This window comes from Mustela nigripes, chromosome 16 (assembly GCF_022355385.1).
Source record: "Mustela nigripes isolate SB6536 chromosome 16, MUSNIG.SB6536, whole genome shotgun sequence".
Classification (NCBI taxonomy): Eukaryota; Metazoa; Chordata; class Mammalia; order Carnivora; family Mustelidae; genus Mustela; species Mustela nigripes.
This window is the reverse complement of record NC_081572.1, coordinates 4,912,744-4,934,468: the sequence shown is the minus strand read 5'-3', so window position 1 is coordinate 4,934,468 and position 21,725 is coordinate 4,912,744. Positions and strand designations below refer to the sequence as shown.

At 46.2% G+C, this 21,725-nt stretch overlaps 1 protein-coding gene across 4 annotated transcripts in view; it reads right to left on the bottom strand.

The window, feature by feature from the left end:
• PRPSAP1 (phosphoribosyl pyrophosphate synthetase associated protein 1) overlaps nt 1–21,725 on the bottom strand; it is a 29,589-nt gene that overhangs the window by 1,057 nt on the left and 6,807 nt on the right. The window contains exons 2-9 of one of the 4 annotated variants that reach the window (XM_059378891.1): nt 20,962–21,014; nt 17,376–17,442; nt 12,695–12,867; nt 11,241–11,356; nt 10,732–10,787; nt 10,035–10,180; nt 1,158–1,228; nt 228–374 (exon numbers count right to left, since the gene is read on the bottom strand). In XM_059378891.1, the coding sequence (XP_059234874.1) occupies nt 228–374; nt 1,158–1,228; nt 10,035–10,180; nt 10,732–10,787; nt 11,241–11,356; nt 12,695–12,867; nt 17,376–17,442; nt 20,962–21,014 (829 nt within the window). Of the gene's footprint in view, nt 1–227; nt 375–1,157; nt 1,229–10,034; nt 10,181–10,731; nt 10,788–11,240; nt 11,357–12,694; nt 12,868–13,102; nt 13,205–17,375; nt 17,443–20,961; nt 21,015–21,725 lie in introns of those variants that run through there. The other 3 variants (XM_059378892.1, XM_059378893.1, XM_059378894.1) reach the window with 3 other exon arrangements.

The following is a 21,725-nucleotide window of genomic DNA, read 5'->3' as shown; positions in this document are numbered from 1 at the left end:
AGCACCAAACTACACTGAAATATGAACCACATCCAAGTAAATAAGCTGAGCCTTTATGGAAAGAGGCATCTGTTCCTGACTACGCATTTGTCGCAACACCCAGCTAGCCACCAAGGCTACTTCCGAGGTCCTCCAGAGAGGGGGTTAGGCAACACTGATGGGGTCATTTTACAATTCACAGAAAAGAGAGCAGCAAATCCCAGGCCCAGTAGTAAGTGCACACAGACCTCGTCGATGGAGGACTCCTCGATGAGACGGGGGGCCTCCGCAGACAGGATGCCGTGAGTGGCCATGACATAGATCTTGTAAGCACCTCTCTCTTTCAGGATCTCCGCAGCAGCAACAAAACTTTCCACATCGTCAATAATGTCATCCTGGGGAGACAACGGAGGTGGTGTTCAAGTGCTACCCCCCGTCTCTGTAAGCACATACCTCTCTCTCTTCTCTGCCCGTCCTTTCAGGATCTCCAGCTGGAGATCAGAGCCACCTGCCTGGGCCCGAGACGGAACATCAGGCAGTGGCAACAGCCGCGTGGACCACACTTTGCGTGGCTGTCAGTACAAAGAACAGCAAAGCCTGACGGCCACGTGTGACATACGGAGTTAGAGTTCCCAACTACCAAGGCTCATCATCTTGTCCCACGTTTCCGATTCATCCGACATAGCTGGTGTCCCATTTACTTTTTTTCAAGACAAAGTGAGATGACAAGAACACAGAAATAAAGCCAGCCATTGCAATCGGGCCCAGCAAGGCATTTAGCGCTGGGAGCTAACAGCTCATGCTGAAATGCAAAGAAAAGACACTTGTTCTCACTAGTGAAAATGGAACCGCTCATCTTCGGTTCCTCTCGTGGCCCTAAAGCTGAAGGTTGAGTAGATTGGTGGCTCTGATGAAACCCAGATCCCTTCAGATAAAGGTTATTTATTGGGGTTGAATTTTCTTATGGGAGACCCTGCACTTTTTTTTCCATCTGCAGGTTAAAATAACCCCCGTTCAACCACATAAAGATTTCTTCCAGTCCTGAAGGAGTTTGGGTGAGAAAGGATAGACAGATTCATTTAACTCCCTCAGCTTTACTAGAAACATAATCCGAAAGAGGACAATCTATGAAGAGGCAGCAGGGTTATCTGTGCACACGAAGGACGACATGACCATACCACTATGATCGCGATGCGCCCGCCAACATCTCCGACTACAGTTATCGGTGGCTTCTCTTTGGCCATCATCACTAGCAAAACAAAACAAACCACAAGGCCCCAGTTAGTCACATGTCACTGAGTAAATATAATTGCAACCCTATACCCTGGAAGTGGTGAAAAAAAAAGAACATTATTAAAAAGCAAAACAAGAGCGCCTGGGTGGCTCAGTGGGTTAAGCCGCTGCCTTCGGCTCAGGTCATGATCTCAGGGTCCTGGGATCGAGCCCCGCATCGGGCTCTCTGCTCAGCAGGGAGCCTGCTTCCTCCTCTCTCTCTCTGCCTGCCTCTCTGCCTACTTGTGATCTCTCTCTGTCAAATAAATAAATAAAAATCTTAAAAAAAATAAAAAATAAAAAAATAAAAAGCAAAACAAAGGGCAACCCTCTTGGGTCCCCTAGCTGCTCGGGTGCTTTGTACGATCATTTTTTTTTTTTTTTTTTTTTTAGGATTCTATCTACCCACTTGACATGGAGAGAGATCACAAGTAGGCAGAGAGGCAGGCAGAGAGAGAGGGAGGTGAATCAGGCTCCCCACTGAGCAGAGAGCCCAATGCTGGGCTTGATCCCAGGACCCTGAGACCATGACCTGAGCTGAAGGCAGAGGCTTAACCCCCTGAGCCACCCAGGCACCCCTGTACGATCACTTTGCTAACGCTCAATAAACCTTGCTTTGCTGCCACCATAAATAAATAAATAAATAAAAGGCGGTGGGGGGATTCTCCAAAATGAACCTGGGGCTTCTCAGAAACAGATTGTCTAGAGCAGTGGTTTATTTATTTGTCAGAGAGAGAGAGAGAGCACAAGCAGGGGGAGGAGCAGCAGGCTGAGGCAGACGCAGGCTCCCCGCTGAGCAAGGAGCCTGGGATCATCACCTGAGCCGAAGGCAGATGTTCAACCGACTAAGCCATCCAGGTGCCCCAAAAATAAAATCTTCAATAAAAAAAAAAAAAAAAAAGTAAAGAGAAATGAGTGAAATTAATAGATTTCATTTTAGCCGGTATATCCAAGATATTTCAGTACGTAACTGATATGCAAATTTATGAGATATTTTACCTTTTTTTTTTATACTAAGTCTTCGATACTTGGGGTGCATTTCAGAGACAGCGCTTCTCAGCTCAGACTAGCCCTGCTTCAAGAGCCTAAGAGCCACATGGAAATAGATACGAGCCACCAGCCTCTGGACAGCACAGGCTCAAAAGCAGCAGAGCGAGGAGGGTCTCACCGTCCACAGAAGCACCCTGATAGCCTAACGCCCCGCTGAGAACTATAGAGAAATGTAAACTAAATGCCACTCTGCAGGAAACTGAACAGGTAAAGGCCGCCTGGCTGACGGCCAGCTTTACTTCATTGTCTTCCAAAGTGACTTTATTTGGACAATGTAACCTTATTAGCACGTGACTACATGACTGACATCATCGGTTTCCTGAAAATTAGGGACCTGAAGACAGTAACTATGACTCCATCATGTCTTCCTGATTTTTTTTAGAAGATTTTACTTATTTATTTGAGAGCGGGAGAGAGAAAGAGCCCGCGCACACGCATGCCCATGGGAGGGCAAAGGGAGAGGGAGAAGCAGACTCCCCGCTAAGCAGGGAGCCCCAGCACCAGGGCTCAATCCCAGGACCCTCAGATCATGACCTCAGTGGAAGGCAGACACTTAACCAACTGAGCCACCCAAGCGCCCCCATTTCTTCGTTGATTTGACTGGTCCTTAAAGTACAGGCTTCCTATGTCGCTACCCAGTTTATACCTGGAACAGACCCTTCTGTGTACAAACCTATCTCCAGGATAGAGGAGTGAAGTAAGAGTTCACCCTCAAAAATTCAGCAAACAGAGAGAGAGAGAGAGAGAGAGAGAGAGGGTATTTCAGAAGAACAGGCTAAGTAGCCTACCTTTAAAGCTTTTTATTATTCTGAAATATTAAACCAGTAGTGGGAGAGGGACATAAGAATAAAACTCAGAATAACTCTTGAGGTTAGCAACTATCCGCAAACAAACCGTGTTAGTCCTAGCTACGGGCACTGTGAATCTCCAAGAACAGGTGTGCCTTTCCCCATACAGCACACCGGCCAAGCTGAAATCTGCCGCTATGTAACTGACAAATTTTACTCAACGCTTCCTGATTTCCCATCCCCGAAACAAGGGCGATTTTTTTAACCTGGGCAGTCAAAAACCTCGGCATATAAATATCACCTAAAAGAGGGAGAAGATACACCAGCATTAGGAATGGCTTCCTTAAATTCTATCTTGAATTAAGCCATGTGGGAGGCACCTGGGTGGCTCAGCCAGTTAAGCATCTGCCTTCGGGTCAGGTCATGATCCCAGGGTCCTAGGACTGAGCCCCCGAGTCCAGTTCCCTGCTCAGCAGGGGAGTCTGCTTTTCCTTCTCTCCCTCTGTGCCCCCCTCTGCCACTTGTGGTCTCTTTCAAATAAATAAAATCTTTTAAAATATTAATTAATTAATTAAACCATGTGGGTAGATGGCTGTGTTGACCTACCCACTTCTCAAAGAGATGGGGCCCCTCCCTTTCCCTGACCATTTTCCTCTGTAAAAACAGAAAGAGACTGCAAGCCAGTATCCCTCATCGAAGACCAATAAACAGTCAGCTCCAGTTTGATGAGGGAAACATGCCACTAGTGCTCTTGTTTACTTTTCTGTAACTCTGCTTCTCCCAAAAAGCTTCTATCAGTTTGGAATGTAAAAAAACACAGGTCTGACTAGGATAGAGGCTTAAAAGGCTTTTAAAAAGCAAGCATCTCTCCTGGTATGTTCCTTCTCTGCTCATTACCGGTTTTAGGATCTGGATAAAACGGAACATACAATTTGGTAGCTACTTTAAAACAAACAAACAAACAAAAAACCAGGCTTTATTAATAGGATCCAGGGAAATGAACAGTACCTCACAGGCTTAGAAAAAAAAGTCCCCAATTTTCTAATAGTTGCCCCCCAAAATAAAACACTGAAAATTCAAAATTTTCAGAAGTAAAGAACATACTGAAGATTAAGGATAAAGGATGCTAAAACTACCCACTATTTAGGGTTCTGTTCCCTTTCTTCATTTTCTCAAACAAAAACCAATCTGTTTAAGAATAAAATGAATTGTGCACTATTACTTATGGCTAGAAATCACAAACCATATTAACTTATTAGAGTGGAAATGTCAATTTGTCAAATGACCTCAAATCTTGAAGTCGGAAAATATCTTCTGGGTTTCCCAGCATTGTCCACGTAAAAGATTGCTGCTTTCACAAGCGGCCGTAAGTTTCCCGCAGTCTCTTTTACTCTCTCCCCAGAGGCAATCAACAAACCTTCCTCTGGTAGAATACAGGGCAGGAGAGGACCAAGAGGAATTAGTCATTCCTTATCCACTTTGATTTTGGTCTATTTGTAGTTCAATGGAAGGCCGAACTTTACTAACAGACTGACCTTAAAAAGAGAATAAAATAAAGTCTCCGGGAGGACTGGAGCTGCAGTTATTTTCAAGCTCATGACTCTGCCCACACTCAAGCAAGTCAAAACGTACACTTAATGATGCTCCAGAGGAGCTAACGTCTGTTTTTACTTTAGTGGTGAAAACCACATCTTCACCTGTAAAATTAACAAGCCAGGGAAATCAAGCCCAAAAAGGTGACTTTCTCTCCTTTTTTCAATCCAAACTCTTCATTTTCACCACTGTGGCAAGCACAGAGCAGTGTTCAGAGAGCCACTGACACGTAACCCTTTCAAGTTCATTAGATGCCCTTGCCATCAGGATGGAATCGATTTTATCTTCTAGAACAGAAGCCTTCACACAACTTCACTTTTAATAAATTATTCTGGGGGCACCTGGGTGGCTCAGTGGGTTAAAGCCTCTGCCTTCAGCTCAGGTCATGATCTCAGGGTCCTGGGATCAAGTCCCACATCGGGCTCTCTGCTCAGCGGGGAGCCTGCTTCCCTCTCTCTCTCTCTGCCTGCCTCTCTGCCTGCTTGTGATCTCTGTCTGTCAAATAAATAAATAAAATCTTAAAAAAAAAATTACTCTGGGACGCCTGGGTGGCTCAGTTGGTTAAGCAGCTGCCTTCGGCTCAGGTCATGATCCCAGCGTCCTGGGATCGAGTCCCACATCGGGCTCCTTGCTCCGCAGGGAGCCTGCTTCTCCCTCTGACTCTGCCTTCCACTCTGTCTGCCTGTGCTCGCTCTCACTCTCTCTCTCTTACAAATAAATAAATAAAATCTTTAAAAAAAAAAAAAAATTACTCTGAAGCAGGGTTTCTCAGCTGTGGCACTACTGACATTCTGGACTAGATAACTACATGGTACACCGGAGCGGCGTCCCCCAGCTTCTCCGGCATCCGCTCACAAGACACTGGTGGCACCCGGCCTCCACCCGGTGGCCAGACCAGAAAGGCCTTCCTTCGCACATTGTGAAATATCCGCCAGGGGCTGGGGCAAAACCATCCTGGTTGAGAACTCCTGCTGCTCTGAAAGAACGGGTTCCAGGAAGATAAAAGAGTTCATCTTTCTACAAAATGTAAAGATTCTGAGAGCGAATACTTTGATCCTGTTGTAGCACGGCAGTGTCTTCAACCCCATTATTGTTTTATTGATTTTGAGCGCAAGAGATAGAGTGCGCATGCGTGCGGGCAAGCAGGGGGAGGGGCAGAGGGAGAGAGATTCTCAAGCGGACTCTGGGCTGAGCTGAGAGCCCAGCCTGGAGCTTGATCCCATGACCTTGAGATCATGACCTGAGCCAAAACTAAGGGTCGGTATTGAGCCACCCAGGCACCTCTTCATCCCCATCACTGTTTTTTGGAAGATTTTATTTACATTTTTGAGAGAGAGCGCGTTCGCATGCATACGAGCAGGGGGAGGGGCAGAGAGAGAAGGAGAAGCAGGGACCCCGATGCAGGACTGGATCCCAGGACTCCGGGATCATGACCTAAGGGGAAGGTAGATGCTTAACCGACTGAGCCACCCGGGCGCGCCTCATCCTCATTATTATGAAGTAAACTATTAAAACATACTGGAAGCAAAACTGATATATAAATATAAAGCAGATTTAATTTGGAAAGTACCATTACACAAAACTAGCATTTTTCTTTTTTAAAACATTCCCTTGGTCAAATCTGTAAGAAGGAATCAGAGAATGACCTATGGCAACTGCGCAAGCTGTAAACACACCAATGTGTCCCGGAGGGAACACACGGCTGCATACCACCTTATAAAATATTACATTAATCTGGCAATTATCTATCAAATTACCTTCGACCCAGTGATTTTATTTCTCGGTCTTTATCTTTTAAGTTCACTGAGTCACTTATGGAAGAACGTGAGTCGAGGTTAGTCACAGGGAGTAACGTGAGGTGGCCGAGTGCACACTCCGGGGCCGAGTCTCGCTAAAGGAACTGGGGCTGCTCGCCGGAATGACTGATTCCAGGGCTAAGGAAGTGCAAGATAAACGTGGAACATCTAGTGGTACCAGGAAGTAAGGAAGTATCAAAAAATGCTAGGAACATGTCAAAAGAACACAAGGAGGGGCCTGAAGGGGCTCCCTTTGGCCAAGTCTAAGACAATTTGAACATTGCGATAAACAGTAGCGAAGAATGAGAACACCCTGAACAAATTAAGATCCTGACTCCACTCTGATAAGACTGAATGAATGAACAGGGAAGAAGGGGAACTGGAAACATCTCCAGTCAGTCCCAGTCATAGTGGTAACTGATTCAACCTGATATGAAGAAACAAACACGCCTCAATAAGGGATATTCTGTAGAACAACTGCCCTATACTCTTCAAAGGATGAAGGTCAGGGGCGCCTGGGTGGCTCAGTGGGTTAAACCTCTGCCTTCGGCTCAGGTCATGATCCCAGGGTCTTGGGATCGAGCCCCGCATCGGGCTCTCTGCTCAGCAGTGAGCCTGCTTCCTCCTCTCTCTCTCTGCCTGCCTCTCTGCCTACCTGTGATCTTTCTCTGTCAAATAAATAAATAAATAAATAAAAATCTTAAAAAAAAAAAAAAGTATCAAGGTCATAAGAGACCAAGAACAGAGCAGTCGTTCCAGATTAAATGAGACTAAAGAGAACAGTCAGCTGAGCTCAGTGTGTGATCCTTACTGGGTTCCGGGCCAGAAAGAAATGATTTTCCGCTAAAGGACACAGTGGGACCACAAAGAGGAATAAGGTCTGCAGGTTAGGTAATAGTACTCTAACAGTGTCAGTTTCCGGAGTCTGATAATTACACTGTGGTTATGTAAGAGAGTATCTGTTTTTTGAAATATTTACTGAAGCATTTGGAAATTAGGACATTATGTCTACAGCTCATCTCAAATGGTTCAAAAGAAAAGAATATGGACATAAATGTTAAGCGTGGGGCCTCTGAAGAGTCGAGAGGAATTCTGTCCTATTCTTTCACCTTTTCTCTGAGACTGCAATTTGTTCAAAATGAAAAGCTTCGTTCCAAACCCCAGCTTCACCCGCTCCCGGCTGGGTCTCAGTTGCCTCCCTGGCAGAATGAGGGGTAACACAAGTACCTACAAGATTGTGTGTCTCCACACCAAGTCCAAAGACCTACTAAAGAGCTTAGAAGAACCCTGGACACAACAAAAGATGTTTATTATTATTGGTGCTTTTTCATAGCCGAAGACTGGAGAAACTAAATGTTTGTCGACAGGGGAACAATTGAGAAAATTACCGTCTATCCATAAAATGGAACACTTAGGAAACTATGAAAGACCGAGTTATCTGTACAGACTGGTGGGGAAGGAGCTCTTGGATGAGAAAAGCAAGGGGTAGCACAATATGGTTTAATATACTACCGCTCTGTGAAAATGAGAGAAACAGAAACATGTCACTGGCTTGCATATATGCACAGAGCCTCTAAATGGTTACAAGAGGGGCACCTGGGTGGCTCAGTGGGTTGAAGCCTCTGCCTTCAGCTCAGATCATGATCTCAGGGTCCTGGGATCGAGCCCCACATTGGGATCTCTGCTCAGCAGGGAGCCTGCTTCCCCCTCTCTCTGCCTGCCTCTCTGCCTACTTGTGATCTCTCTCTCTGTGTCAAATTAAAAAAAAAATATTAAATGGTTACAAAGAAACCGACTGCCCTGGGAATCAGAGTAGCTGTGGCAGGTGGGGGCTGGGGGGAGAGAAAAGTTTAGGTGGGGTAGGAAAGTTTTTTAGACTTTTAAAATTTTGTAAGAATTTTATACTTTTTAAATTTTTGAAATATGGGAATATATTGCCCATTCAAGAAGTTTAATTATGAAATCCTCAAATAAAATAAAATGCGGCAACACCAAAAATTTAAATTAAAAGGGTTTATTACTTGTTTCTCTTGTACAAAAACCTCCAGAGTTGAAAACAAAGTGATAGGAATTTGACAGGTAAAAAATTAGAATGTTTACACCTTAGACAGAGCCTGTCTGAAGTAATCTATCTGAGGTATAACCATTCTGGTGTTTCCCCACCTTATTAATAATCTCTGTATGCTTCTGAGTTATGGCAAATAGATACAGATTTTAAAAAGAAATATCTCCTTCCTCTAAAAAAGATACTATTATCTTCTGGTGTAGAATGCCAGTTATTACCACTCAAAATCCATGGAAATGAAAAGCCTCCACACTGCTGAATTAGTAACAACTCAGTCAGGGGGCGTCTTGGGGGTTCAGTTAGTTAAGCATCTGCCTTTAGCTCAGGTCCTGATCCCAGCATCCCAGGATCCAGCCCAATATCAGGGGTGTGTGTGTGTGTGTGTGTGTGTGTGTGTGTGTGTTCGGGTGTGTGTGTGTGTGTGTGTGTGTGTGAGTGTCCTGGCTCAGCAGGGCATCTGCTTCTCCTCCCCCGGGCCCTTTCTCTCTCTCAAATAAATAAATAAAATCTTAAAAAAAAAACCAAAAAACCTAGTCAGTTATCAGGTCAAAAGGTTGTATTACTAAAATAAGTGCTAAAAGTTACCCAGATCACCAAAGCCTGGTATATAATCAATGGTTGCTATCACCTACCTTACCAATATATAAAAGCTTAAGATTTCACACCTACAACTTTTTCACTGAAGCTAAAATTATTTCATAGTCTCTGAATGCTAAGTGCCACCCAGATTAGTTCAACTGTCCTTACACAGTCTGTGAAGGTAACACATCTCCTCTTACAAAAGGGGAAATCAATGTCACACCATTCAATTTTCTAAAAATACCAAGATGGGGCGTCTGGCTGGCTCAGTCGGAAGGGCATGGGACGCCTGATCTCAAGACTATAACTTCAAGCCCCAAGCTGGGTGTAGAGATTACTTAAAAATAAAAATCTGTAGAGGCGCTAAGTGGCTTAGTCGGTAAGTGTCTGCCTTCGGCTCAAGTCATAATCCCAGAGTCCTGGGATCGAGCCCTGTGTCAGGCTCCTTGCTCAAGGGGAACCTGCTTCTCCCTCTCCTATCAGCTTAGTGCTCTCTCTCTCTAATAAATATACAAAATCTTAATAAAAAAATTTTAAATTAAAAAATAAATAGGGGTGCCTGGGTAGCTGAGTGGGTTAGGCCGCTGCCTTCGGCTCAGGTCATGATCTCAGGGTCCTGGGATCGAGTCCCACATCGGGCTCTCTGCTCGGCAGGAAGCCTGCTTCCTCCCCGCCCCCCCCCCTCTCTCTCTACCTGCCTCTCTGCCTACTTGTAATCTCTGTCTGTCAAATAAAATAAATAAAACATTTAATAAATAAATAAATAAATAAAAATCTTTTAAAAATTAAAATAAATTAAAAAAAGATAACCAAAACAGCATATCTCCATTTACGTATTAACTCCTAGCCATTCGTATCACTCAAGACCTTCTTCAACTTACAAGTGAAATAAAAACATAGAGCTCATCTTACACGGCAACTCCAGACCCGTATGGACAGTAGCATTTTTGACCATCGGGGGAGAATGGCGACCATCATCCATGTCCAGCTCTGTGCACTGAGCTTCTCCGTGGATCACAGCCAAGCCCAGACGCAGTCTCTCAGCATATGACTGGGCCCTACGAGAAAGCCAACAAGAAACAGGGAAATTCACGGGTGTCACTAGCTCATCACTATTAATCATCAAATGAAAACATCATTCAAACGTTTATGGACACACAATCATTTAGACAAATCCAAAGACAAGGCCCAGACCAGACTATAAACGTCTCGAGAGGCATAGGAGGCACTGGAGTTGAGATGCGGGCCAGCATCTGATTCTAGACCATTTCAATTCTACCCTTGGCCCAATATTATAACACGCATCTCTAGAGGATGGAACTTTGTTCAAAAAGGTCTCTTGAAAACCACTGCCTGGAAAACACTCCATAGCCCTCTGCTTTCCTTTTCCTGAGAACGCCAAGGAAGAACTTCCTTTTCTTGCACAGGAAAACCAAGTAACATGGGGACCGCCCTGTATTGTTCGGGGACTGGCGATAAAGCCCTGGTGGGGGAAGCTTGAGCCAATGAGCTTTTCCAGGCCACGTGACAAAAGACCCTGAGTTCCAAAACAGCTCATTTTGACCGGCGAAGCACTGAGAGGCATTTTTTGAATGTCCAACTTACTTACCTTTTGGCAGCATCAGGAGACTTAGCTACAATGACTGCATTCCTGTAATTTGGAATCTAGATTTGAAGGGAAAATAAGAAAATACTGAGAAGTTATCACAAAGGAACACCCGGGTGCCGGCAGGACTCTTCTTCCTCTCATAACAATGATCCGTACTAGCAAATAACGCCAGAGTTTCATGGACACGGTCAAAATTTAACACTTAACAATTTACATCATTGCCAAAGTATGGCTACTTCAAGAAGATAAAAAAATAATTACTTCTTAACACCTTCATTTCAGAAAACAGAAGCAAATTGCTAAAGATACTTGGAAGAAAATCCATTTTTAATGGCGTTAAAAAATTTACTCCTCCACGCCTATATGCTGACCCTATCTGGCTGCCTCAGGCATTACGACTCAAGGGGAAGGTCATCTGATGTGCCTTTCAATCCTGAAATCTGATACCAGAGAAAAACTACAAGGGGTCTCTTTTGAGGACAAAGGGGTGTTTGCTGGTGGCTCCTCACTTCTTCCTGGATATACTGAAGCAGGAAAGGTGAGGCTCTAAGGTTGTCCACGGGAAAGCTGAAAAAGCCTTGTATTTCCTTTTGATGAAGATCCATAGTGATAATGTGAGTTAAACCTGAAATTTTAAAACAAAAAATTACAAAGTTCACCCCTACAAGTTAATGGCTACAGTGGACACAAATTAGACGCCCACTCCTGTTCCCTAACCAAAGACTGAACACGGGGAATGTATTGTGAATAAGCACGTCAGTTACAGACTTTGTTTGTAACCTTAACAATATTTAATGAACTAAAGAATGTGGTCGAGCCTCAGGTAAAAGAGCTTATAATCTTCCACATGGACAGAGAGCTCAAGCAGAGAGGAACAAGGGCTCTCCCCTACTGTCATAACTAGCTTGGTCCTGAAAATTAAGAAAAATCAGGCAGAAGCAAAAATATGTATATGGAATTAATAACCACTGAGGAAGTAATGGGTATAAAAAATAGTAAGGCCTTGATTAAAGAATCTAGAAGAACATGTTAAAGGCCCGTGGCTAGAGCAAAAGGAGTAAGAATCCAAAAGCAAAGTAATTCGCATATTAGAAGAAAAACCCCTATCGAAGGGTTTGGAACAATTTCTAACTGTCATAAAAGAATGAGTCAAGTATTCTTATCTAACAGCAATAAAGACACACTCTTATAAACAGTCGTGAACAAAAAAAAAAGGACACACATATAAACATCGCAAATGGACAAAGGTCACTGCAAACCTTCTAGAGCAAAGAACCAGTACTACCCGTTCCTCCCCAAACACTGCATTATCGTAGTTTTAGAGAGAATAGAATCCAAATGTTTCTCAGGACTTGAAAATACGTATATTCAAGTTTTTAAGTAAACCCGCCCGGCAAATAAAATCCCAACTGCTATCAAGTGTTACCAACTGGATTCAGACAGGCCAGAAAGTACATGACCGCTACGAACGCAGAATAAAAGCGATGAGAATGAGCTGCTGTACAGAAAGATGGCCAGAGGAGGGGGGGGGAGGATTATATAAACCGGAGAAGCAGTAAAAGAAAAACCCGGTTTTCATCTTATGTACATAAGCAGAATCTAGCTAATAACCAAGGCCAACATGTAACTGTATCCTGACGCTCAAAAGATCCCACACGGACACCAGGATCACAGCTAAAGTTCATGAGAAGATGAGGGGGACAGAAGGCTGGAGAAGTCCAGGATTAGAGCAGAGACAACGTCACTGTCGAGTAAGACAAAGAGGAAAGGAAAACCTAAGAGTCGGCACCTCCGCTCACACATCCCTAGCCAGGACTACCAGGAGGAAACAGGAAGAAAGGAGTTAGTGAACAGCACTTAAAGAAAGCAGAGGCCCCAAATTAGCTCTCTGAGGGAGGGACTAATCTCATGCACAAAGAGTCCGGATGACAGGGCAGGAGCCCCGGCCCGTGTGCACACGCACCTGCCTTCGCCAGCATGGACGCCAGCAGCTTGCACACGATGGAGCCCCGCTTCCTCATCTTGCTCTGCTTGCTGTAGGGGAAGTACGGGATGACCCCGATAATGTTCCTGGCACAGGCGGTCTTCAGTGCGTATGCCATGATCAGAAGCTCCATCACAGCTGTGTTCACATCTCTGAAATGGTAAAAATTGGTATTTTGGGGTCAGGTCCATTTTTTAACCCCTAAAAAAGACTGAAACATCAGCCTTTTAACCTGGGCTGCCAAGATGGGCATCACAGGTGTTTCTGTCACCGCACGAGCCGACCATGGCACCTCCAAAACCAGGGGAAAAGCTTATTAGCTCTTCCTTTGAGCTGTGGTTTCCACCGGCGGTTTCGGAAATCCACAGCCCAGCTAGCCACACTCACCTCTGCCTGGATCCTCTCTCAGTGACATGTCACCGGGGTGGCACGGGAAGCAGATGTCAGTGGCCGGCCAGAGTGAGCCAACGCCTGCGGCACTGTCCCAGGGACCGTCGGCTCAGGCCAGCCCCTCGCTCCCTGTGAACGCCAAAGGAAACCCACTGCCCTGCTGAGCTGCCAGGACCAGAAAGGATTGATTTTTCTCTTTGCTCTTCACGGGGGAGAGGGGAGGCGGGTGGGCGGGGAAGTCCTGGATGAGGAGAGTTTTCAAAACTCTCATCTCTTTTTCTCAAGATACACAGATGCCTGACAAAGATGACCCAGAGAGACCTAGAACAGAATATGAATCTGGAAGACAAAGGTAAGGCTACTTCCAGTTTTGTTTTTTTTTTTTAAGATTTTATTTATTTATGGGGCACCTGGGTGGCTCAGAGGTTAAAGCCTCTGCCTTCGGCTCGGGTCATGATCCCAGGGTCCTGGGATCGAGCCCCGCGTTGGGCTCTCTCCTCAGCAGGGAGCCTGCTTCCCCTCCTCTCTCTCTGCCTGCCTCTCTGCCTACTTGTGATCTCTGTCTGTCAAACAAATAAATAAAATCTTAAAAAAAAAAAAAGTCCCAAGTTTGGCATCGAAAGGTTAGAGGACACACAATCTTTAGGAAAAATCAGGACAAGACACTCATCAAACACTTTCAAGGTGCTTAGGAATTTTTTTTTTTTAAGATTTTATTTATGTATTTGACAGAGAGACACACAGTGAGAGAGGGAACACACGCAGGGGCAGTGGGAGAGGGAGAAGCAGGCTTCCCACAGAGCAGGGAGCCCGATGCCGGGCTCGATTGCAGGACCCTGGGATCATGACCTGAGCTAAAGGCAGACGCTCAACCTACTGAACCACGCAGGCGCCCCAAGAATTCTTTATACTTGGTGGATTTTAGTCCATTCATACATTCAACAAGTATTTATTGAGCCACATGAAGCAGGCGCTGCGTTAGGTGGCGGAGACAAAACGGTAGACAAGGCTGACCACGCCTCAAGAAAATGCCAGAGACCCATACTGGACCGCCCTGGTGGTGATCCTTTGTCCCAAAGAGCACATCTGACTCAACGTTCCCCTCCCAAAGTCTTTCATACTTGATCCCACAGAGGGGAGAGCGCCCCTTCCCCCATCACATCGCCTAAACTGATGCCCTGTGGCCTCTGAATGTTCAGCTGGAAGACCGCACAGTACTTGGGAGGTCGGTGTGTAATGAACTCAGGAGTCCCCATCTAGACTGAAACCGGGCATCACATACACCACAGTAAAAGTCCTCTTCTGCATACAGACTGTGTGACGATGCTAGACATACAATCAGAGCTTTCTTAACCTTCCACTGGTGTGATAGCGTGTGGAGTACGGCACTGGCCATAGTTTCCTCCGTCAGATCTCAATGCAACAATTTATTTAGGGTTGAAGTGAGCTGAGCAGATTCTGGAAGAAGGGGAATCTGGGTATCTGTCCAGGCGGTGGGCTGTTAGCTGGCTTTGTGACAGCGTTTACACACAACCAAAGGCTACACCAAGGTTTCCCCAGCTCACCATGAGGTGGGCCCAGACAGTAAGATGTCAGCGTAACAAGATGCACGATTTCAGAAGGACCTTGATTTCAGCGTAACTCTCCTTCCGTTAATTACTAACTTCTGCCGTGAGGTGTCATTTTCTACTTTTTCCTCTTCCTAATGACCAAGGGATTCAACATCCTCCAGCCCAGAGCTAAGGAAAACCTCCCACACCCCACCCCTTTGGGCAGGAAGGCGACAAAAGAGCCTTTGTCACACTGGCTTTCCCTGTGCACTGCCCGTCACTAGATAAACTGGACACCAGGCGGTTAATCTGCGGGCTAGCGGGGTGAAGAGAAGTTGGCTGGCAGCCTCCGCTTTGTTTATCTGTTCCCTAAGACTGTTCCAACTACATCCGGGCGACTTCTTGTAGCCTTTGTATCTAAGTAGGACAATCTTAATTGTTTACCAACTGACCGGTTTTTCTTTCTCCTAAGGTAAGCACATGCTATATTAAATTCGACCCTTACTGCTCTGTCATTTTCGATAGACTACGACAAATGTAAGGGAACAGACAGGGTCTGTAGACATCAGCTGAACGGCGCCAACACCACAGATGGAAGCCATGACGACGCGGTGATGGGGTAGGATTTCCCCCACCCCCAACCCCAAGCTTTAATCATCTGCAGCAAGTAAGTTGTAAATGTGCTTTTGGTGACCCCTCTTGCGTGACCTCAACACACCAGAGCTTGTAACATAAACAGGGAAACTGTCCTTCCAGAAACACTTGGGAAGCTTCGTGTCCATTTGATTTCCCTTGCTCAGTATCACACATGTCACTCACCCGACATAATCGCTTCCTTCAGGATGGCTTTGGGCCATTTCCAAATAATTAAATTCCACCCTCAACAACCAAAAATTTACCTTGACTGGAGTGGTCACAAGAAAGAGGCCGCGAGCTCCGAGGGGATCCAGAAGGTGAGCCCCACAGCCCCACCGCAGCAACAGGGGTGAGGACAAGGCAGCCTCACCCCTCGCCAAGGACAAAAGCCAGGGTGATAAGCAGCACACTAGAGGGCAGCCTCCGGGGTGTTCCAGTGCCTTCACTACTCGCATTTTACTCGGGCAAGACCTGCAGATCTTCCCCTTATTTCCAAGGTGCAGCATCAAACAAAGCACTAGGCAAGAAGGGGGCGACCAGCGTCAAACCCAAACTGCTGGAGGCCCAGACGGCGATCAACACTGCGCGCGCGCCCACCAATACTACAAAGGCAGGGACCCTTTATCCAGTTTCCTGGAATCTTCCTGTGGATCTCGGATCTCCACTAACAGACGGGCCTGCAGGTTTTTGCCGGAGGAAGCTCTGCATAGGCTACTGATAACTGATTCACACCCCCCACCCCCACCACACCCCCTCGGGCCATTGAAAGTTGAAAGTTCCAACTCGAACCTGATGGCTGGTTCCGCAGACAACCAGCCCCCACCTCACGGTTATCTAGGGGCTTTCCAAAAACCACCTCTGGTGCGTTAGAGGGAGGTTGTTAAATAAACCCTATACTGCTCTTGTCGCTTAGGAAATTCCAAGGGTTTGGGGAGCTCAGCACCAGGAAAGAAAGATCAAGTAGAGATCTCTTTCTTTCTTTCTTTCATTTAATTAATTATTTTTAAGTAGTCTCCACACCCAAAGTGGGTACTCGCCCCACAACCTTGAGATCAAGAGTTGCATATGCTCTACCAAGCCAGCCAACTCCCCCCAAAACAGACATTTCTTACAAGTCATATTGTCACTGAGGCTCCAAACAGCTTCCAAGGCTGAGGTGCTTTAAGGATGAGAGACGGTCGTGTAAGTGGGCGCACACTGCTGGCGGTCAGTGCCATTCTTACTAATGACTCGTTCTCAGGAATCTAAATTAACCGAGACGTGAAGGTCTGCATTTTTCAAAGCCTAACTACCCCAATTCTCTGGGAGGGGATGAGAGGAGATAATCCCACATGGAGGGTCACCCTCAGGGAGGCTAGGATTTCCCCTAAGGGAAGGGGTGGCGCATGCTACCTCCTATAGGGCAAAAAAAATACAGTGCGATCAAAAGCTACTGAGGTACAAGATGCTGGCTAACTAGACTTAAGAGAAAATACATACATTCGTACATACACACACACAGTGCAAAAAGTGTCTTGATGGGTACAAACCAGCATTGCACCTAACAACAAGAAAGCTTTTTAGCAGAGTGGAGCAGGCATGGACTAGGTTCAGTGCGTAAGGACTGGTAAGGAAGGTGTTTTTCCCCTCGAGTGGCTTAGGCTTGGAGAGGAAGATCCAAAGGACAACGTTACAAACAGGGCGGGAAAGTCAAAAGCCTACAAGGTGGGGGCGGGGGGGGGGGGGGGCGCCTGGGTGGCTCAGTGGGTTGAGCCTCTGCCTTCCGCTCAAGTCATGATCTCAGGGTCCTGGGACCCAGCCCCGCATCAGGCTCCCTGCTCGGCGGGGAACCTACTTCCCTCTCTCTCTCTGCCTGCCTCTCTGCCTACTTGTGATCTCTGTCTGTCAAATACATAAACAAAATCTTTAAGAAAAATTTTTTTTAAAAGCCTACAACTGGATTTTGGGAAGCATTCAGTTTAACATGCAAACACATTTACAGTGAAAGAAAACTCAATCGTTGATTAATTATATGATAACACAGTGAATTACATCACTCAGATTTTTAGAGGGAAAGGGAGACATGAAGTAGTGGTAACTCTTACCTGGGTATAGTCTGTATAATGAAAATATCTTGGCCACGAACCGATTCTTTTATTTCCACTCTTGTTTCTGAAAAATACGGAAGTTCTATAGTTTAAGAAAAGCACTTCACGATACAATAACCAGGCAGTGCTTGGAGGGAGTAGAGATGACGCTAAACCAATATTCCACCTAGTGCGCCAAAATGAACTCTGAATAGATCACAGTGGCTAGCACGTATACAGAAAATGTGACGCTAAAGGGAAAATAAGCCAAAAATACACCAACAGGCCAAAGTAACGCCAAGAGGTCCACAGAACATCTCAAGGTTCAAATAGGAAAATCCATCACCAAAATAAAGATGAGAGGCTTAGGGAAAAGTCTACAGCAAATAAAGAGGTCAACGGTTAACATCTTTCTTTCAACAGATGCCAAGGCCTCCTCTGTGTCGGGCTTGGGGTCCCGAAGTGGAGGACGTGGATCAAGCAGATGAAGACGGATCCTGGAGAGACAACCCAAGGCCGAAGGCCAGCAGACTGTTCAAGTCAACGTGCCAGGAAAAGACCAAGGAGATGGGGAGCCTGGCTGGCTCAGACAAGAGAGCAGGGAGCTCTTGATTCCAGGATCGAGAGTTCAAGCCCAATGTTGGGCGTAGACTACTTGAAAAAAAAAAAAAAAATAGGGGCGCCTGAGTGGCCCAGATGGTTCGAGGTCTGACTCTTGGTGTCAGCTCAGGTGGTGATCCCGTGAGTCGGGGGAGAGAGCCCTGCATCGGGCTTCCGGCTTGGATTGCGGGGGCAGTTGAGGGGGGTCTGCTTGAGGTTTCTCTCCTTCTGCCCCTCACTCCACTTCTGCGCACTCTCACGTACTCTCTCTCTACTAAATAAATCTTTAAAAAAAGAAAAAGAGGGACGCCTGGGTGGCTCAGTTGGTTAAGCAGCTGCCTTCGGCTCAGGTCATGATCCCAGCGTCCTGGGATCGAGTCCCACATCGGGTTCCTTGCTCCGCAGGGAGCCTGCTTCTCCCTCTGACTCTGCCTGCCACTCTGCCTGTGCTCACTCTTGCTCTCTCTCTCTCTCTGACAAATAAATAAATAAAATCTTAAAAAAAAAAAAAAAAAGGCCTAACATTAAATTAAAAAAAATAAAAAAAAAAAAAAAAAAAGAAAAAAAGAAAAAAAGAAAAAGACCAGGAGAGAGAGTAATAGGGCTGGGAACAATGGCCTCATTGCAAGTTGGACCGTGTACGGTGTGCGGAGCACAGAAGGCGTAATCGGGAGCCACGGACGCACGTGAGACAGGATGGACGGTGGGCAGGGAGTGGGCACAGCTCGGATCCCAAAGCCCTGCGTGAAGGCGGAGGAGACCGGACCGTAGCCTGCAGGATTCCGGCAGCGGAAGTCAAAAACACTGGCGTTTTGGGAACACCTTGGTGGAGGTGAGTAGAACGGCCTAGGGAGACCGAAAAGCGAGGCCGGCAGGGGTGCTGGCCACCTGCTGCGACAGCAGGGAGGGACCGAGGAGCAGGCGGAGGAAGGGAGAAGAGGCCCAGGGCAGTGATGGAAGGACGGAGAAAAAAGTCCGCATTTTTAAAAAAATGTTTTAAAGATTATTTATTTCAGAGAGAGCATGTGGGGGTGGGGTAGAGAATCTCGCAGCTGAGCGGGGAGCCTGAGGGAGGGCTCGACCCCAGGACCCTGAGAGCACGACCTGAGCCAAAACCACCAGTGGGAGGCTTAAGTGACCGAGCCACCCAGGCGTCCTGAAAAGGGTCTTCATTAAACCATCTTCTCCTCCTCTAGTGCTTATTTTCAGAATTCCTGAACGCCATGACCATAAATTAAGATTGTTATTGCTAAACAGACCAGCTCACCTATCTGCATTCACCTTTAGGGGATTTCTGTTTTTAAAGATTTGCGAGAGAGAGAGAGAGAGAGAGAGAGGGGGGGGGGGGGGGGGAGGGGGGGGGGGGGGGCAGAGGGAGAGAGCCTCAAGCAGACCCCGTGCACAGACTCGGGGCGAATCTCACCGCCCTGAGATCCCGACCAGAGCTGGAACCCAGAGTCGGACACTTGATGGACTGAGCCACCCAGGTGCCCCCACCTTTGGGTTTTCAAATACCAACGTCTCCTGCTTTGGCAGGAGATAAAGGGTGAATTCTAGTCACCAGGTGAAAAGTTACTAAGTAGGGGAGCGCCTGGCTGGCTCAGTCAGAGAAGTGTGAGATGGCTGACATTGGGGTTATGAGTTCGAGCCTCACATGGGGTATAGAGGTTACTTAAATAAATAAAACTTATTTTTTAAAAAAGGGACTAAGTATGGAAGCTGGCTGAAGGATACCTGGGGGTTAATTATAACAGGCATGGAACTTATCACATCCTGGGTGCAAGTGCTTTCCACTAAACTATCCATTAAATTACTTTCCCCTTTTCAAATACCTTTTTTTAGATCCCTGAACATCATTAAGTCTTAGTAATTTATCATAGACAGTTCCACCCTAGAAAGAAAAAAGGAAGCACTGGGTCATAAACCGACGCTTTCAACTGTGCAAAAATAGCTCCGAATTATTTTATATTAACTTGTCTTCGCAGGGCATTATAGTCTGAAGCATGGGGCCCCACTGGGGACATTGATGATGCAGCATTCCTAGGACAATGGCCATCGACAGAGGGCTTTCGAGCATTATCGTTTAATGTTACAATTATCCACAGAAATGCAGACAGCAGCAAAAATGGGTTATCAACCCAGGAGGAGAGTCTACAAGAGACTTGGACTTGAGAGAAAAATTTGCTGATGAAAGAACTCAAAGATGGTTTTCCAATAAGTCATTACTACCTGGTACCAGACGGCTCTTGATGCCGTTTGACATAACGAGACAGGAAAATGTAAAAGGAATTCGTCAAGTGTAGCCCAATACAGAAGAAAAAACACACACGGTCTACATCTCTCCTTTCTTCATTGTAAAATGACAGGACATTTGCATTATCTTGGGAAAAGGGGAAGGACACTAAGAAAAAGAAGAAAGAAAGAAATCAAGGGGCGCCGGGGTGGCTCAGTGGATTAAGCCACTGCCTTCGGCTCAGGTCATGATCTCAGGGTCCTGGGATCGAGTCCCGCATCGGGCTCTCTGCTCAGCAGGGAGCCTGCTTCCCCCTCTCTCTCTCTGCCTGCCTCTCTGTCTACTGTGATCTCTCTCTGTCAAATAAATAAATAAAATCTTTAAAGAAAAGAAAGAAATCAAGACTAGGAGCGAAGCAGAGAGTAAGGACAGACACCTGACCTTAAAGAGAAAAATGTTTGTGTTGCACGCAACATCTGCCTTTTAAATGGGTGTGTATGGAGTAAACACAGAGAACAAAGGACGTATAAGACCCCGTTTTGGGGGCGCCTGGGTGGCTCAGTGGGTTAAAGCCTCTGCCTTCGGCTCAGGTCATGATCCCAGGGTCCTGGGATCGAGCCCCACATCAGGCTCTCTGCTCAGCGGGGAGCCTGCTTCCTCCTCCCTCTCTCTCTGCCAGCCTCTTTGCCTACTTGTGATCTCTGTCTGTCAAATAAAATAAATAAAATCTTAAAAAAAAAAAAAAAAAAAAAAGACCCCGTTTTGGCTCACCTCCATTGGTCTCTTGATAGACCACAGACTTGCCCAATTCAGCACCAAGGCGCCTATGGGGAGGAAAAGGCAATTAAAAATGCTCTTCAAAAACACAACCCTCCAGTTCCTACGGGTAATATTTAAAAGGCTAAAATAACTAGACCGGCATTCTTTCCCAAAAACAGAAAGTTCAGAAACTTAAACGCAGTGAGGACTACACACTCACCGGCCCCCCACGGCTCCAAGTGCCCGCCCCATTGTGACACACTGCTCTACGGGGTCCGCAGCCAAAGTGTCCTGTCCAGTTCATTGTTTTCTGAACTCTAATGGTCTTGCAAAATCTTTCCCAAACCCGTGGTTATCAGCCCTGGTTCCAAAACCACAAGCCAGAGATAGAGGCCCCAATTGTCAAAAGCATAGGGACTTCTGTGCCATTAACCAAACACAGTGTGAATCTTGTTTGGATCCTGATTAGAACCAAACAAGTGTGAGAAGCCATTTCTGAGAGAGTGAGGGAACCAGGAACAAGGACTCAATGCTAAATGATATTAAGGAGGGCCGCTGGGTGGCTCAGTGGGTTAAAGCCTCTGCCCTTACTTAGCTCAGGTCATGATCCCAGGGTCCTGGGATGGAGCCCCGCATTGGGCTCCCTGCTCAAGCAGGGAGCCTGCTTCCCCGTCTCTCTTTGCCTGCTTCTCTGCCTACTTGTGATCTCATCGGTCAAATAAATAAAATAAAATCTTTTTTAAAAAATGATATTAAGGAGGGACGCCTGGGTGGCT